The following is an 18,486-nucleotide window of genomic DNA, read 5'->3' on the forward strand; positions in this document are numbered from 1 at the left end:
AGACTCCGGGTCGGGCCGGAAGAGGGAACAAAGATTTGGGGGCCAATAATCGCCACGGAGCTGCTGCCAGCGTCCCTCAGCGACGGCGCGGGGGCTCCGCGCGTACCCGGCAGGCACAGCCCGCTGCTCGCGCCGGTGGCGGCCCCGCCCCCGCTCGCGTTGGAGTCGCGGAGCGGCGAGATTGCGGCGGGACCATGGCTGCGCTGAGGGACTGCAAGGTGAGGGCAGGGCTGAGGGGCTGCGAGCGGCTGGCGGCGTGACGGGCGGAGGGGGCTGGGGGCCTGCGAGGAAACGGCAGGATGAGAGGCTGCAAGGTGAGGGCAGGGCCGAGGGGGGACGGCACCGCTGAGGCGCTGAGCCCGCGCGGCTCGGTCCTGCCCGTGCCCTGAGCCCAGGGGCGGCGGGCGGCCTCCGTGGGGTCCCGGGGGCTGCCGACGGGCTTTGGGCTGTGGCGGGCGGGAGCTGAGCCGGGCTCGCTGTGGCTGGAGCTCAGCCTCATAAACTCGGGTGGGTTTCGGAGGAGGGGAGCTGTTGTTGGCGTCTGGAAAAGGGGAAGGGTCTCTGCTCCCATCTATTCTACTGGGGAAGCAGACCCGTGTCTGAAGATCTCTGGGTCTTGTTCCCAGCGCAGGGGTCCCACGGCACCCACCTGCCCTCTCCGTGGGCCTCAGAAGTGGGTCAGGCCTTCGATTAACTCTAAATCAGCCTCGGGTCAAAGGTTGCAACCTGCGGGAGCTGCTTACTGATTAAGTAATTTGAATGCTCTCTTTCTGATAAACTCCTTTTATGGTTGTGTTTTGGTTAATCAGGGCAGTGGCAGGTTAAAACAAAGTTTTGAAGATTGTGTGAGACAGGTGCGTGATTGGCAGAGCTTTGGGGATCTGTCACGCAAGGAATCCAAGAGGTGCCAACTGCAGCCCGCAGAGAGCACAATTCTCAGAGCCAGCTAAGATTCTGGTGGAGGAGAAAATACAAATAAACAGTCACCAGATCTCATGACTGAACTCTAATCTTAATGCAGGGGAAAGGGCAAGGCTTTGGTCTCACCAAGAAGCAGTGAGAAGAGCAAAGGCCGTACAAGAGGAAAGACTCTCTCCTGGAGTTAGGGAGAGGGCTGTGGGAGATCCATATAAGGGAACCCAAAGGCAGCCTCTGTGGGAAGGGGAACTGATGAGCCTTAGACTCTTGAGGCTAATTTTTGCCCACTCACACTCCCTCCTGGATTTCTTCAGTCACAGTCTGATACCTCACTAGAGAGAAGCCCCAGGACCTGAGTGTCCGGAGTAGTCTGGGCAGGACCCCTTATGTATGTCCTAGAGGAAAAGGGATGCTGCATTTCTGTGGTCCCAGTAGTTCTTTAGCTCTCAGTTGGCAATGACAGATTAGGTTTGGAGCACATCTTTTACATCGTGTAGGAGCCAGAAGCTGCTGTGGGGTGGCTCTTCCCTGTAGCCCATTGTCCTGATGTGCTGGTAGTGGAACAGAGTAGTGCCAGAGTAGTGGCATCCCTGGTGTGACACAGTCTAGCTGCCTTTCTCCTGTTGCCAGAGTGGGAGTTTTCCAGTGAGGAGTGAGTCAGGTGGGCTGTAGCCATAGCAGGACAGAGGCTTTCCAGAGTGGCTGGAAATAGCACATACCTCAGCTAGATCAGCAGTGTCCTTAGAGATAGATACAGGCACATTTTCCACTAACCCTTGTTCTGCTGGTTTGTTCTGGTGCTCACAAACAGACTTTTCCATTGTGAATCAGCATCAAGTCCCCTCAGAATGGGACATCATTTTCTGCTTGGCAAACACCTCAAGCTGTTGTGTAAAACAGTAAAACAGGCAGTGATGCAGAGACCTGTTCCAAAGGAAGCTTGTTTTTGATGACTGATGCTGAGGGTGGCTCCTGGCCTACTTTGCAGGGCACAATGGAAGATAGCCAGTAAGTAGCAAGCCTAACCTTGCTACCTGCTTGGCTTTTCTCTTTATTCTTTTTCTGGATGATAAATGACATAGAGAATAAAAATTTTCAGCTCCCCTAAGGTTGCTGAATAGAGCTTGAAGACTAACTGGCAAAAAAAGATAAAGGGGTATATCTATCTATCTATCTATCTATCTATCTATCTATCTATCTATAAGATAAAAGTTTATATAGGTATATATAAACCTCTAAAGGTATATATATAAATAAATGTGTGTATATAAAATATAAAGGTTTAAAGATATGCACACAGAATTATAAACATATAAACATGGCTGGAACCAGTGGAGAAACAGATAAGGAGGACTAGAGTGGTTTTTTGGCAAGTTATATAACACAGAAACAACAGCTCATGCCCAAAGAAAGAGTTCAAGGAAAGGCTGCATTTAATATCAGTGAATATGACCACCAGAGACCCCTTTTTATGACTCTTCAGGACCATAAAAGAACTTCCCATAGGAGGAAGATGCATGCAAATTCATTCTAGGAATTAGTTCAGTGTATTAGATGAGAAGCATGTATTAATAAATATGTATGATTATGATGGATAAAGAAAGACCTTGTTGCAAAGTCTCACCACACCCACGGAACAAGGAGAGTGTGTCCTGTGCAGATAACAAATGTCTGTTTCCTAGTGCTTCAAATTGTGTTAGGAAGTTTATTCCAGCCAATTTCAGTATCGTGGATATAATATGAGTTGTAAAGAAAATGTGTAATTTTAGATTCAGGTCTAGTCTTTCAGATATGTAATTTGAAGACTCAATTGCTTTAGCTGTTGGAATGTGAGCCTTTAATCCAATCACAGTGGGAAAGCTTTAGGATATATTAACAAAGTTGTCTTTGCCTGGTTACTTAAAAATTTTGACAGATTATTATAGCTAGGAAATGTTTTAAAGTGTAAAATGAGAAGACCTGAATTCTTGCAGCATCAGGAAGGACTAAGCTCCCTTTAGGAGAAGTCTGAATTAGCTTGCCCCAGGTCTGTTTTTACAATAGTTGTCTATCCTCCATATTCTGTGAACTGCATTAAAGTAATGCTGAAATGACTGGGGCAGCTTCTCAAATGAACTCTGCTCATTTGCCAGCAGTCAGCCAGGAGATGTTGTGCCTCAGTAATGTTATGTTGCTAGAAACTGTGGCAGCCCAGTTCTGTTTTGCTTTTTATCTTTATCCATTTCCCATGTTCTTACTGTTGTTAGGCTTGTGTATAAATGTGATCCAAATTTTCAGTTGGTTAACTCGAGAGACTTAGTGGATTTGCTCTGCCAGGCTGTTTGGTCTGCAGGTTGGTTTAGAAGAACATTATTGTTTGAAGAAGATTACAGATTTATAGATTATAGGAGAACAGGGTTTTATTCTACCATGTCTGTACTTCACACGAGATGTGCCTGTAGCAGAGGAGCTCACCAGCAGCTCTAATGAGTTCAGAATGGTGCTGTCATTATGAGCTGGGTAACCCATCAAGATCTTCTGGTACACTTGGTAATTGTTGGCTTCTTTAGACTCACTACTAGCTCCAACTAATTGAGTCTTAATGTAACTGTAACTGAACAAAAGGTTTGTTTCTGCCTCACACTCTACTTCCAACTTTTCTTTTTAAAAGTGCACAGCTGATGAAAATACCAGAACAGCATCAATTTGAACATCTGTCAGTGTCAGAAAGATGAGGGTGTAAAGGAGCATGTTTTTGTTTGTTTGCTGTGCAGGCCTGGCAGGATGCTGGACTTGTCCTGTCCACGACCAGCAACGAAGCCTGTAAGCTCTTCGATGCTGTCCTGACACAGGTATGACCAAAAAGCACAGGAAAATGGGATTTGAAGGGACTTGTGCATGGAACACTCTTTACTGTAGCTGATATTTAAATTTCTTATCAGCTGGGAGAGCCTCAAAATCAGGTCACCACAGGAGTTCAGCCTTTAGCTGGCTGCAGGAAACCCTTTTAACAGAGGGCTGTACCAGATGCTGCAACTATAATGAAAACCTCAGCCAGTGTGCTCATTCCACTTGATACCAATAAATCAGCCAAAAACCCTGTAGAAACCCAGGGTAATTGGTTCTGCTGGTGACTGAATTATATTAAACCCCAGTTTTTCTGTTTTTCTACTATACTAAACCTTCCCAAATGCAACATTTGTCTTTTAGTCATTTGCCTTGCTTTTGAATTTTAAGTGTCTGTGAGAACAAAAAGAAAAAATCCTCCTTATCATAGAGGATTTCTCGACCCTCTCTTGCTCTGTCTCTCTTACAGTATGCAACTTGGACCAATAATGAGAGCCTTGGAGGTATTGATGGATGTCTCTCCAAGCTAAAAGCAGCAGATCCAAACTTTAGTGAGTATAACCTTTGATTCTGAGCATGGAAAGTGCTGAGATAATGCCTTTTATCTTGGTATTTAATTGACTTGGTGTATGCAAGGGCAAGGTGATAATTTATAGAATTCTGTAAAACTTCCTCAAAATGTAGAGCAGGCAGAATGCTTTTATGTGGTGTTTTTTTCTTTTCATTTCACATAATATTTGAGTGGCTGTCATGAAAACCTTCTGAGAACATTAGGCCTGGGAGACTTCCTGGACCCCTGTGTCCACAAGTCAGTTTTAGTGAAAATGCTCAGCTCCTCTGGTGTTTTGTGGAGCTGAAGGCTCTGCTGTGAGCTCAGCCGGTGCTGTGCTGTTTCCTGCAGCAATGGGACATGTCATTGCCAATGGCTTAGAGCTCATTGGCACCGGAAGGACCGTGAGGCTCGACGAGGAGCTGGACAGTGCCGTGAAAGCCATGGTGGCACTTTCCAAGTCACAGCCACTGACAGAGCGGGAGAGGCTTCATGTGTCAGCGTTGGACGTGTTTGCCAGGGGGTGAGTCCTCTGTCACCCTGCTCAAGGGACTGGGAAGAGTTCCTTTGTCTACTGCAGGCTGGAATGAAGGTTGGCAGTAGTTGTGTGTCATGGTAGCTGACATCTAGCAAAGGATCAGGGTGAGATGTCACAGATTGTCCCTGAATTTCTCTATCCACCCTAAGTCTAGCTGATGAGCAGCACTGTAGCAAGTAAAGTGCTCTATTGCCACCACTTCCTAGCATTAATCACGTCAAGTTTAAAATGTGCAACAGATCCATCAGTGTGGTTTCGAAATAGGAAATGAAGTATTTGGCTACAGTAGGGTCCAGACTCAGATGCACAGACAGAAAATTACAGACTTCTCTCTCTTGTCTCCCTATGTCAAAACCTATTTCCCCTGTAAAACAGGGAGATAAGAGTGTCACACTGTGTGCTGTAGAGGCACACTGCTTCATTCCATATGATAAATCTGTATGAACTGCAGAATATGTGGGCTAATGATTCACTTTCATTATTTGTTTGCCAAACAATTGGGCAAGGATGGATTTGCCCCACATCTCAACAAAGAAAATGAGTAAGCTACTGAAGCCCTGCCACTGGGTTTGATTCCCACAAAAGGGGAGGGACGATGTCTTTTTACATACAAAGTTCCATTAATTATTGTGGGTCCTTCTAGGAACTATTCAGCCCTGGAGGAAAAATATTTAGATTTATGGTTTAAGCTTGTTTCATTTTCCTTGTGTGTTACAGTGATTTGGTGTAACCCAACACGATTTCTTTCATAAGATTTCTCAGAAGGTGCCAAATGAACATAATCCCATTATTATCTTAGAAAAGACTAAATAATTCCTTCAAGGAAGACAATAAGTCATTTGGTGCTGAATTTTCTATTTTTCAGCATAGTTTGAGTTCAGGACTAACAGTAGGGGCAGGACTAATAGAAAGACAACAGTGTGTGCCTTTTTTCGGTGATGGAAATAATTTTTTTATTTCTAGCCAACTTCCAAAAGCTTGTGATCTATGGGAGCAGATTCTGCAGAGCCACCCCACTGACCTGCTAGCCCTCAAATTTTCCCATGACACTTATTTCTACCTGGGATACCAACGTCAGATGCGAGATTCTGTTGCCCGTGTTTATCCTTTCTGGACACGTGATGTTCCACTGAGCAGGTGAGTCATGCTTCATTTGGAAATTGCTCTTTCCCTGGTGTGCACAGACTACATGGTTTTTAATTCAGACTTAAAAGTTAAGGATAATATGGAAACAAGACATGTAGACAAAAACCAAGAGTCTAGAAGTTAATGTTAATCAAACTTGACCCTGGATAGAATGTGTATCCAGCATCCCTCTTGACAGTGTTGGTGAGGGATTTTTCCACAGCTAAGTGAGTTGTGTCTCACTACTATCAAATATAGCACATGGTGTGTAACACATAGGATAAAATCATGTCCTTACCCAGGGCAGTGGCAAAATTTCTTCATTTCTTCCAAAAAATACTGTTCATCTTGATCCGTTAAATAAATCAGGTGCACATAACATCCCTTTTTTTTTTTTTTTTTTTTTTTTAATGGCTTAATGGGGATGATTTACAACCAGTTTTAAAGGGACACTTCATGTAAAAGTACCCTCCTGTGGTTTTGGGGGCACTGGGGAAAATGTATAAGATTGCCTTTGAGATGCTCAGATAGCTTTGGTGGCAGCAGTGTCTCACTTCTAGCCTTTTAATTCTGCATCTTACAACTGTTTTGGAGATCAGCAGCTGGTTCTGTGTAGCTGGTGATTCCATCTCCTCCAGAGATGGAAATGTCCATTCTGATGTGCATCTTGTCACTGTTTGCTGTACTGGTGTCTCAGGGTCACTCATTTCCTCTGAGAATTAGCTTGGTAGTTCTGTATCCTGTGAGCTTGAACCTTGTTGTAAATTGCTCTGCAAGGGCTTTTTTGAATTAAAGGTTCTTTCTAATATGTTTTTTCAGTCCTGGACTAAACCTTGTTATAAATGGATGATGTGTTCTTTTTCCTCCTTCTGTTAGCTATGTGAATGGCTACTACTCTTTTGGACTCGTGGAAACAAACCTTTTTGACCGTGCTGAGAAGGTTGCCCATGAGGTAAACTGCCTGCTGTTGGTGCTGAAAGGCTTGAGAATTCTCAGACAGGGTGTTGGTTCCTGCCAGTTGTTAGTCAAAACAGCAAAGGGCTACAGCTCAGCATGGAAATGCTCACAGATCTTCGTGAGATTTGTTGATGACTCTTCTCACATCTGTGCCCCCACCAAGGCAGTTTCACTGGGCTGTGTTCCCCTCACTTGCTTATGAGCATGCCCTGTCACATGGGGTCAGAACACCCCTATAAAATCCATATATCAGCCCATCTGCTGCTTCCCACATCTATAATTGGCTGTTTACTCCTATGAAAGAATGTTGGATTGTTTTGACATAGTCTGCTCTTAACAATCAGTCCTGTTTGGCTTCCTGCTCCTTTTTTTTTCCTAGATACTTGTTCCTGGATTATTGAACAGTTAACTGTAACAATGTTCCTGGGGATCAGTATTAGCCAGCCTGTTTCTTTTCTATGAAGATAGTAATTATACTTGACTTTCTTCAGTCCTCAGGATTATCCCTGTCCTCCAGGGGTCTCAGACACAATTAATCTCTAATGGGTGTTCTTGGCAAAACTTCTGTTACATCAAATTGCTGAAAGTGACAATAGAGATTAAGCCCTAAAACTTAATCTTTACTAGGTTTATGACTAACTTTGAACATGCCAAAAACCTAGTGGAAGTTCTTGGGCTAAGGAAGAGGAATTGGCTGAATACTCAGAACTGGCCATATTTTGGTAAAGAAATAATTATATCTGCAAGGCACTATATCATGGAACATATTGTGCCTGTGCCTGCAGTTTTTCCATTGATGCATGTCTGTGAAATAGATGTCATTTCACAGTCATCATCAAACCCTGTGTTTTAAAGTGTTTTGCAGGTGTTCATCTCCCTGCAGCAGAAGCTGGGAAGTGAAGTCAGCCAAGAAACATTCTCTTCCTTTTCTGCCCAAATCAGACTTCTGGGCTGTGGTTAGTTGGAGTGGTACAAGGATGTACTTACATGCAGCAAGTAAAAAGTAGTCTCTTGTTTCTAGATAAGCAGTGATAAATGTCTGCATTTGCAAGTTTGTAAGGCTCATTGTGTTTTCCTGTTTTTCACTCTCAGGCTTTGGCTATAAATCAGACAGATGCATGGTCTGTCCATACTATAGCTCATGTAAATGAAATGAAAGCAGAGGTGGAGAAAGGCTTAAAATTCATGAAGGAAACGGAAAAGAACTGGAAGGTAACGGTTTTTGTGGCATCTTTGAGGAAACTATTTTTAGCTTTTCTTTAATTCCTGCAGCCAAGTTCTTGAGTCCTCTGCCTGCAGTTCCTTCCTATCTGCAGACCTGTTCCAATCAATGCAGAGTTTGCATATTAGAGGAAATCCTCCTTTGAGGTGCTGCTACTCTCCATGCAGCTTTTAAGCAAGAGGCAGGAAGAAGTGGCATGTTATGTGGGACATGGCTGTCCCTATTTGTGATCTGTTGCGTGGTTATAAAAGTAAAGTGACCTATAAAAGTAAAGTGATTCTTTCACAAGCTTTTTACTTAGGCTGAGGTAAACACAGACAGTCATTTGAAGGACCTGGCTAAATGAGGTGGAAAATAACACAGTCAAAGCAACTGTTTCAAAACACCAAAATACTTGTTTGCTTCTGGATGGGGAGGGGATTTTAAGAACAAAGAAAAGAGAAATTATGCTCTTACATCTTTTCTAGTGTACTAATTACTTTCTACTGTATCAGTTACCTAATACATCCAACATGTTTGATACCATCTTTCAGAGTGTTGAACAGGTTAATTAGTCTGTTATGTGGTCCTTTGCTGTAAATTAAGTTTTATTTTGTGTTTGATAGCATTTACCCAGTGATTAAGTCCGTTATATTCAGAGCTGAGAGCTGTGAGGTTTGCCTTTGCTAGAACTCACAAGTGTCTATTTTAGAGTCGTCTGAGCTGACTGTCCCACCTCACACCAAGAGCAGGACTGGATAGTGAGACTAGAAAGGCTGGGTTTGTGCTTGTTTTATTTTTTAAGTTAAGCATTCAGATACTGGGCTTGGAAGTGCAGACAGAAAATTCTTGCTTGAAGTTCACACCTGTCACTTCCCAGAAAGCATTTTGTCTTTTAATACGTTAGTTTTAATGAAACAGTGATTGACAGTTTGGGTGATACCTTAAAAACCCCAAAACTTTTGGATCCATTTTTTTTAAACTCTTGGTTCTTAAAATAGTTGCATGTCTATGTGATTCATACTTTTATCCAAATAAAATCAAGTGGAAGCCCACTTCTCTCTAGCAGAGAGCTCAAATTTAGCAGCAGGGAAAAGGTTTTGCTTTATTTAGTCAGGTAATTCCATGATCTTGTTTGTATGACATTTGGAATGGCAGTATGATATTCAACTTGATATTATCAGTGTTTATGCCAAGCACATAACTGCTTCTGTTGCTTGGATTTGGTTTGTGATTTAATATTAAACAAGAAAAGATTACCAGAATATTTATCTTAGAAGCCCTGACATTTACTGGAAACCTTTACCTTTGTGCTTCCTGAAAGTGGTTGTTACAGTTGTCAGTATGACAATAAAGATGATTTTTCCACTTGTGAGACCATTAAATTTAACTACAGAACCAGGAGAAGGAGGGGAGGAGAGGGGTGAACCTTTCTGGTATTTTAATTTTCACCAAAGGATAATGGAACTACATTTGTCTGTTTTTAATGCATTCACAAAAATGAACTGCAATTGCCTTGAACTACAGGCTAGGGAAGAGGATTTGAAGTTCTGGTGCCAGCTGGAAAGGACAGTGTGAAATTGGTGCAGTTCAGCAAAAATTCATCTCACCTGATGAGCTGCCAGTGTGCTTGGCATCTCTTGCAGCTCCTGTAGCCTGTAGTAAAACTTGTTTAAAAATGATTCCTCTTTGTCTGAGGTAGATTCTGGATGGCTGGGATGAATGGCCCTCATAAGGCCTCCATGTCCTCCTCTCTCCACTATCTGGCCAGGTTACTTCAGACAAGATGCCTAAATTTTAGATGAGACAAATCTTTCTCTTCTTACAGATGTTGATTAAATTTCTCTCTTAAAAAGGGTGCTGAAGAAAGGTGAATTCTGAGGCATCCAAGTGAAACTCTTAAATGATGTGGGGGAACCTTGGGTTAGAGGTGTTGCCCTGAATAGCTGCAAAGACAAGTGTACCAAATGAGAAGGTGTCCTGGCAGCTGATTTAAATTTGTTGTCTCTTTTGTGTCTCCTGAAATACTCAGTTTTGCTGGAGGAGGAAACAGAAATCTGACTAGATAACTTGAAAAGGGGAGTTACTTTGTAAATATTTTTCTTTTCTCTCCAGAGCAGTGATATGCTTGCTTGCCATAATTACTGGCACTGGGCTTTATACTACATTGAAAAGGTATGAGATATTTTCATACATGTGCTTTATGGTCCAGATAGGTTATCTAAAGCTCTTTAAAAGGCAGAGCTAACATTTACTTGGAGGTGGGGGGGGGGGGAGGGTGTCAGGTATTTGAAGGTATGTTTTTAGAAAATAGCACAATTCTATATTTACAAAGTGGCATAGTCATTTATTACTGTTATTTTGAGAATTTTAATTGCATTGTCAGCACTTTCAGGATCTTTCTAAGAATGTTGAAATATTGTTGTGAGATTATTTCATGTTTGAAGATCCAATAGTCTCACTAATTACATTTAGCACAGTTATTTGATAGCAAAATGAACATAGATCTCTAATTTTTGAGACAAAAATTAACAAAATTCTTAGCAAATTCAGTACTTATTTTCTGGCCCAAAAATTTGCTTACTATAGAAAAAGAGGCCATAAACTCTAAATTGGGTTGCCAATGCTGTTAATTATTGTTACTAATTCTTACTATTGAAAGCCTTTAAAAATGGTTGAAATTTTACCCAGCCTGTCAGAATTTCCTTGGATTTAATGCTGAACACTCGTGGGGTTCAGCTTAATAGGGAGATAAATGTGGCATCCTTGAGAAGGCAGCATCCTTTGGCCAGACAGCAGAGTAACACAGAAGGAACATAATTCTCAACAGGAGTCCAATAGTTTATTTATTTTGTCACTTCCTATCTACATAAGTATTTTGAAGGCTACTTAAAGCTGTTTTTTTTCCATCTCTTTGCATACACCATGGGATGCACTGATTTTTGCAAACATCCATGAAAGGAACATTAGAATGAGAGGCAGTACCTCCATGTGTCTCCTTCCTGCTTAACTTGTGCCAGTATTGGTACTTATTCTTTGATGGAACCTCAACATACTGATCATTTTGCCTATTAAATCCAGGTTTTTCTGCTTTGAATACCTCAAGGTTTCTTTGACTTGGTTTGTTTTGATCAGGCAGTCCTGAAGAGCTGTTATGATGTCTGTTAATGTGTTTATCTCTGGTTGCTGTGTCTGCACTTAACCACACAGTCCTCCTTTGCTTTTCCAGGGGGAATATGAAGCTGCTTTGACAATTTATGACAAACATGTGAGTAGAGGCCTTTTTTCTTTACTGAGATCATGCAAGATCATAATGTGATGATGACGTGTGCTTTCTTCCTTCTGTGTGACATTGAAGCCTATCACAGTGCATGATCTGTGTATAAATATTGTTTACATTCGTTATCACAGTCTTTCAGGGAAACAACTTCTCAGCAGTTCTGGGGAAAATGCCCCAAAGATTGAGTATTACATAGTTTGAGTGCTTGAAGGAGCTACAGTGGTACTGATTTCCATTCTGTCCATGTTTCTTATTCATACCTTTCAAAGGATGTAAATTAGTCAAGTCACCTCTACAAAGAACTTGTTTTGCATGTTAGGTATGAAGTCAACTGTCTGGATTTCAAAACAACCTTTTAAGTAAGCAGTATCAATTTAGATAACATAGCACATCTTTGTAAGGATTGTAAAAATACTACAAGCATGAAGAAAGCTGCTGGGCAGATTTCTATCTACTAACATTGATCCAGTGAAGTAATATTTATGGCAGAATTTTGGGAAAAAAATACTGTGGTGATTCTCCATATTTACTGAGAAAGACAGCACATGTAAACCATATAAGTTTCTGTCATTGCAAATTCCTTTATTCAAGAAAAATACAATTAGGACTATTACAAAACAAGTAATTTTGAATTAATAGAAGGATAAAATTAATTTAGTACTGTGAAAATAAGTTTGATAATCGGAGGAAGTTTCCACTAGTGCATCACTTGGCCAGCCTCTGAGTACTTGTGATTACAGATTGCTCCCGTGTGCCTGGCAAGTGGAAGCATCCTGGATGTAGTTGATAACAGTTCGATGCTGTACAGGCTTCACCTGGAAGGTAGGATATCTTCTGGCCATTCTTTTTTATAACTTTTTCTTTTTCCTTTCCCCTGCCATTCATGTGGGGGAAGTATTTCAATATGATTACAGAGCAAGCTCGATCAGTGTTTCAGAAAAAACTTGAGAAAAGCATCAGTGTGAAGTTCCTCATGTCCATAAGCTTTATTCTTCCCAAGAGCTTCCACTTTCCATGCCAGTGTGGCATAGCAGTCAGCTCCAGCTAGCACAGGTCACTTACTTCTTCTCTGACAACTTCACTTCTATTGTTCCTGGAGGTCTGAGGCTGAGCAAAAAAGTGCATAAGCCTGTAAAAACCCATAGCACTTTCTGGATGTAAATTTCCAGTCACATCTTTTTTTTTTTCTGTTTTGATCCTGATTGAAATAGTTAGTATAGGCTTATCAGCTTTTTGTACTCCCCTAATTCTGGCTTTTTGTACTCCCCTAACTCAGTGGCATTTCCCCTTTTAAGTTGGTGTTTATACACTGGGGTTGATGGCAGGGCACATGATGGGCAGATACTGTTTCACACTGTCCTGCTAAAACACTTATGATGTATTGGGATTTTTATTAAATCCATCTTCTCACTCTGTCTTGTGATTCCTACAGATGGCTCATGGTGAACAGCACCTCCAAAACATTGTGAACAATCTCATAATAAAGCCAGAAGCTCACACAATGCAGGATAAAATAAAATCCTGACAGTCAAGAAACTCTTGGCCCACATAAGGCAGGCTGCAGCTGAGCATTATTGCTGCATTTTGCTACATCAGGAAATGTTGAGTTCAGTGGGAATACATTTTATGCTGAGTGGCTGACAGTAATTGCAAAGTTGTACTTTCTCATGTGGCAATGTTATTGCGGGAAATATTTTTTACTCCTAGGTGTAAAGCTTGGAGACAGGTGGAATGATCTGCTTGGGGTTACAAAGAAGCACACCAAAGATCACATTCTTCTGTTCAATGATGTGCACTACTTGATGTCTTTCCTTGGAGCCAAAGACCACAAAAGTACTGAGGAGCTTTTAACAACTCTGCAGGAACTTGCCAGGTAGGCAATGGAATTCCTGCACTGGGTTCAGTGAATAGCCCTCTGAACTTCAGGGCAGTGATGCAGTGATGTTTCTGGTTTGCTGAAGCTCCAACATGCTCCTCCCTGCCTTAGCATGTCACTGAGACACATCTGGTTTAAGCAGGACAGCATCCAGTTAGGAGATCCATATTGTTGTCTATTTATTGAGTTAATGTCTAGAGGGGTTCCTCATGTTGTTGAGCAGAAATCTTTTGTGTTTAAGGTCATGGACACCACCTGAGCAGCTGCTGTTTCCTTTTAGTGAGGTCACACTAAGCTGTGTTACAGACAAGGAGTAAAGTATATCAATAAGAACATTCTACAAGATATGTCAGCTGTCTGTGGTGGAACTGTTCTGCTCTAGTTTAAAAGGTTAATAACAGAACATTAGTTGGTAGTGATATTCTGATGGCTACTCTTTGATGTGTTGTTAAGTCCTACTGCAGGAAATTGGGTTTCAAGTACTAGTAAAGTAAAAATCTAGAATATTTCACTTTCAAATTAAGTTATTTGAAAAAGTTGAATATTTAGGTACTACATCCAAACAATGAAGGTTTTGAGTTCCCTTAGGTATTAAATGACTGTGAATTGATTTGATTTTTTTTAAGGGGTTGATATCTAGATGCTTTAAATTCAATTTCTTCTCCCCACTACACCCTTTTTTCCCTCTGTTTAAGCATCTGTTGCTTCCTTTGCCTTTAAAGAGAAGGAAGGAAGGAGAACCTGAAATTGTCACTATTTGTTCCTGACTATATGTAGTTTTGAGGAACACTTTAATTTTTAAGAATACTTATCAAAACAAATAACTTTCAAAGCAAGCCTAAGTATGTCTCATGTAACTAAAGCAGAAAACAGCAAATATTTTTTGTTATTTATTCTATTATTTATATGTCAGGATATATAAAGTATAGAAAACTGTCCACCACAGAGGCTTTAATGAACATGTGTTCATATATGCTATTTATTCTTTCATCCAGTGCTTCCTTTCACCTACTTTTAGCCTTAATAATACATGTGTACATTTTTAACTGTAGTTTGAAATATTATAAAGCTTCATTTCATTATTTGAGAAAGCAGGCTGTGTGCTGAAGGGACTGTATTAATGATTGGATTAATTTACATCTATCACAAATATGTAATGTATAAATGATACCCCAGAGGCAGTGTTACAACCTGGTCACAAACATCTGGCATTGCACCGGTATTTTTCCCAGGCCTTCGCCATGGAAAGTTGCTGGGAATTTGTCGGGTGTCCCATGGCGCTCTCTGGTGGTTGGTGTCACAGGCTCCTTTCCATGGAAATGCTGGACAAAACATGGAAATGAGTTGTTCCATCATTTTCCTCACTAGCTGTCCAAAGCTGCTTCAAATGAACATCTGTTGTGCACTTTTATTTTTCTAGGATGCCACAGTTTGTTTAAGGAATGATAAACACATAGGGCAGTGTTGCCTCCTGGAAAATGAAGGCTGGCCCAGTGAAAGAAACAGGAAGTTTTGTAACGCTGACTTGAGAAGGAGCTGGCTTGCAAGGTCATGACTGGGAGCTTTGTGCAAGGACTGGTGGCCACAAAGGACTAGCAGTAGGATGTTCTGGTGGGGTCAGCAGAAGAGAAACTGCAGTTTTCTTACTGTCCTAGCCCAAACTGTTTATTGCAGAGCTAGGAGGGGTTGGGCTTGTGCCTTTTGTGGGTATATTGAGGAGGATAAAAACAGATTGCTGGATGAGTAACAAAAAGGTGAAAGTAGCATAACCACACCAAAAGATATGACCTAAGTCAAGTACCTGAAACATCAGGCTTTGTACAGGAAACCCCCCCCCCCAAAAAAAAAAAACCACACAAAAAAAAAAAAAAAAAAAAACCAAAAAAACCTGTCTGCAGGCAGGGGCAGGCTGGCATTGAAATATGGCTATTTATGCTTTGGCCTATGGAAGCTAACCACTTTTTCATTCTACAGAGCACCTCATGAAGACCACCAGCTTTCCCTGGCTCCTCGTTTGGGGCTGCCACTGTGCCAGGCTTTTGTAGAGTTTGAAAATGGGAATTGTGACAAAGCTGTAGACCTGCTGTACCCAATCCGTTATGAACTAGTCCAAGTGGGAGGCAGTGATGCTCAGGTAAAGGAGATCCAGAAAAGACTTTTTGATGTGACTCAATCCCCTTTCAGTAGCCACCATGAAGCACTTACCTCATCAACAGCACTTAAGTATCAGACAGTGAAAAGCTGAACTGTGCTGGTGACCAAATCCTGTTTGCAAACACTTACTAGCAGGGTTAGCTATTTATTTTTAGTGTTAATTTGTTTCCTTCCTGTGAATTTAATAGTTTGGTAATCAAGACATTGTAACCAGCCATACATTATAAATTACTTATTAGTTTGTATTCTGCTTTTTTTCCAGAGAGATGTTTTCAGCCTGTTATTGATTCATGCTGCTTTAAATTCTAAATCAAAGGCCAAACGAAACCTTGCAAGGTGAGTATTTCCCCTGCTAAGTATTTGTGGAAGTAGCACTGTTGCTAAAAGTAAGGAGTAGTGAATATACTCTAAAAGTAAGAAGTAATGAATATATTCAAACCAATAAATTTAAGGCTAAAATTATATGCAAGCATTTGTGTTAAATGTAGCAACATTTAACCAGGATAAAAAGTACAATAGCTTCCAATTCCAAAGGTCCACTCTCTCAGCCTGCATGGATGATCTGTGTATGTTCAAGGGTAGTTGATTTTCAAATGGTTCTGTCTTCAACTATAGCTGTTGACCATGTGTATTATGGACTGCTAAGCTGTGAACTGCAACTCCAGTCAGTGCCACTGCTGACATCTGCTTTGCTGGGGAGTCAGAGGTGTGCTCTGTCACGTGGCTCAGCACAGCCTGTTTGGCAGAACAGTCCACGTTTATCACCCACTCCTCAGCCTCCGACCTCTCCTTTCACAGGTGTCTCCTGCATGAACGTGATCTGATGAGACCCAAGTCACCAATGACTGAGCGACTGATCAGGAAGGCAGCAGCTGTGCATTCCATGGCATAGGGCTTTCCTCCAGCTTCAGCTGGGAGAGCCAGGAGCTTTCCACAATGTCTGGGTGCAGGGAGTTCAGGGGTGCTGTGAAGGAATTCGGGGAGGTACTCAAGCTTTAAAGATCTGAGAATTATTCCCTTACAAAAAAGACAGAGCTGTTGCATTTCTGGAGGTTGTGTCTCAGATGATTCCACAGGGAAAGAAGAAAACTTGCTGATAATGCAAGCAAAACTTGCTGACAAAGCTTTCTGGAGCATCCCAAAGGCACTGCTGCTCTGGTCTGTTTTCCTGAACATTCCCTCTGACTCTGATTATACACAGTGCAGTAACAGTGCCTGGATTTCAGTCCTTCTTTGGCCCAGTTTATTACTTGGCCTACATGTGAAGTTAACTGCTCAGGTAATTCAAAGGGAGCTTTGAAATAAAGCTAATACTAATAGGAAGAGGTAGGGCCAGAGCCAATACAGGCATGAACTGAATTCCATATTGAGCTTCCAGCCCATTCAGGCAGGAGTCACAGATCTGTCTGCATTCAGGATCTTTTTCCAGGTGTACATTTATAACTCCCTCTCATAAAATGTTAAATTTTTCCTCCCAATATAGCACATCAGAGCTTTCTGGCATTACTGGGTAAATGAAACCAGACAAGAACCAGACAAGAATTATGACTAGTCTGCTATGGGTGCTCCCTCAGCACTTTTAAATCTTTCAGAAAAAGGGAAAAGCCTGGATTTCAGCTGAACAGTACCATTTTTGAAGGGTTGTTGGACTGGGTCTTTGTGTTTCCCTGAGCTTTTGGATAGTTAGGCCTTACTACCATCTCACTCCAGAGAGGCCCTGCACGTTGGCAAAATGGGGTTTAAATCAGGGTTAAAGCACACACTTTGGAGACGTGAAGACCAGGAGGGAACTTCTGCCATGGGAAGGAGGGCTCAGGGGGACAGGCACAGCTTGGTCCCAGCACATGTGATGGGATAAACTTCGGTGCTGCAAGTAAGACATGATGTGAGCCACAGGCCTTGAGGGAGCTCTGGTGCCTCTGGATTCCTGCAGCATCCCAGAGCTAACACATTGTCTTGCAAAAGTATTCCAGAAATCCCTAATGACAGAGAAGATTGTATTTCAGACCAAAATTGAACTCATGTCTCCTCTTCTGGAAGAGAAGTCCCACATTCTGCAACTGCCCAAGCTCTGGCTTTGTTTCCACATCTGCAAACTCTCCTGACCTCACAGGCCTGCCCCTCCCTCCTTCCTGTCCAGCTCAGGCTGTTCCCCATGTCCCACAGCAGCCTTGTCCTACAGTTTCCTTTTGACCTAAGAAAGCACTTCCATAGCTGGCCCTGCCCTGTCCCTGGAGTTCCTCCATCGTGGAACAAGAGGTGGAAGTGCTTTGCTGACATTTTGCTTTACCCAGTCCCCCCCTGATGCAGAAACAGCTTATTTTTAAAGGAAGAATAATAAAACCATGTAAGGGATTGCATTCCTTGCCTTCAGGTCTTCTGATTTATGAATGAGCTTGTCTCTTCAGCCATGGTGGGGGGTGACTTGGGGCACTTTTCACCGGATTTTTACTCTTATTTTTAATAAGTGCACTTCAAGCAATGACTTTTTACAGGTAACTTTTTACTCGAGGAATGTAACAAACTGTATAAGGGAACAAAAGCCTGAGAAAGCTCTGGCTGGCTATGCAGGGTGTAATCAATGTAATCAATGACAGCCCTACTTTTGATAGAATATGATTGAGAATTCTGTCTGCTTTGCCTCAATAAATTCAAAAATAATCTTTTTTAAGCAAGCAAGTACAAAACTTCTTTGCACGTGTGAAGGTTTTAGATATGTTATTCAGCCTAATTTCATAGATGTGTAGCAGTGTGCACCCACTTTGTTTCCATCACAGTGGCCAGAAGCATCCAGAAGTGGAGAGCAGCAGTATCTGTGCTCACACAGGTCACAGCCCAAGCGTGGCACAGCCTCCCAGGGGTTTTCCTTGGTGCATTAGGAAGAGGCTGAGGTGCCACGAGGTGGGTGAACCATTGTTTCTTTCTCATCCTCCTGCATTCAGAGTGTGCATTTTCCAGCTTTCCTTCCCCTTCAGCTCAGTTATCCAGACTGCAGCTCTCACCCCCAGTCCAGCCCTCTGATGGAAAAGCCAAAGCCTTGTGCACCAGAGAGCTGCATCCA

At 42.0% G+C, this 18,486-nt stretch overlaps 1 protein-coding gene across 2 annotated transcripts; it reads left to right on the forward strand.

Moving 5' to 3' along the window:
* Positions 1-35: 35 nt before the first annotated feature.
* On the forward strand, positions 36-17,785 carry TTC38 (tetratricopeptide repeat domain 38). 2 transcript variants are annotated; one of them, XM_059845790.1, is made up of 14 exons: positions 36-218; positions 3,672-3,749; positions 4,214-4,295; positions 4,646-4,817; positions 5,796-5,969; positions 6,834-6,909; positions 8,007-8,126; positions 10,231-10,290; positions 11,345-11,383; positions 12,136-12,217; positions 13,103-13,268; positions 15,246-15,405; positions 15,688-15,761; positions 16,224-17,785. In XM_059845790.1, the coding sequence occupies exons 1-14, from the start codon at positions 195-197 to the stop codon at positions 16,315-16,317; spliced, it is 1,401 nt and encodes a 466-aa protein (XP_059701773.1). In that variant the 5' UTR covers positions 36-194; the 3' UTR covers positions 16,318-17,785. The 2 variants fall into 2 exon arrangements, with proteins under 2 accessions (XP_059701773.1, XP_059701774.1); XM_059845791.1 differs by lacking the exon at positions 36-218 and adding an exon at positions 1,772-1,926.
* Positions 17,786-18,486: the final 701 nt, after the last annotated feature.

The sequence above is a fragment of the Haemorhous mexicanus genome, chromosome 5 (assembly GCF_027477595.1).
Source record: "Haemorhous mexicanus isolate bHaeMex1 chromosome 5, bHaeMex1.pri, whole genome shotgun sequence".
Taxonomy (NCBI): domain Eukaryota; kingdom Metazoa; phylum Chordata; class Aves; order Passeriformes; family Fringillidae; genus Haemorhous; species Haemorhous mexicanus.

What these genes read in the sequence shown, in the direction of transcription:
- TTC38 (XM_059845790.1), top strand. Translation starts at nt 195, where the DNA reads ATGGCTGCGCTGAGGGACTGCAAG. An exon ending in GTACAGGCTTCACCTGGAAG is followed by an intron (nt 12,218 to 13,102) that starts GTAGGATATCTT and finishes TTTTACTCCTAG; the next exon opens with GTGTAAAGCTTGGAGACAGG. An exon ending in GCCAAACGAAACCTTGCAAG is followed by an intron (nt 15,762 to 16,223) that starts GTGAGTATTTCC and finishes CTCCTTTCACAG; the next exon opens with GTGTCTCCTGCATGAACGTG.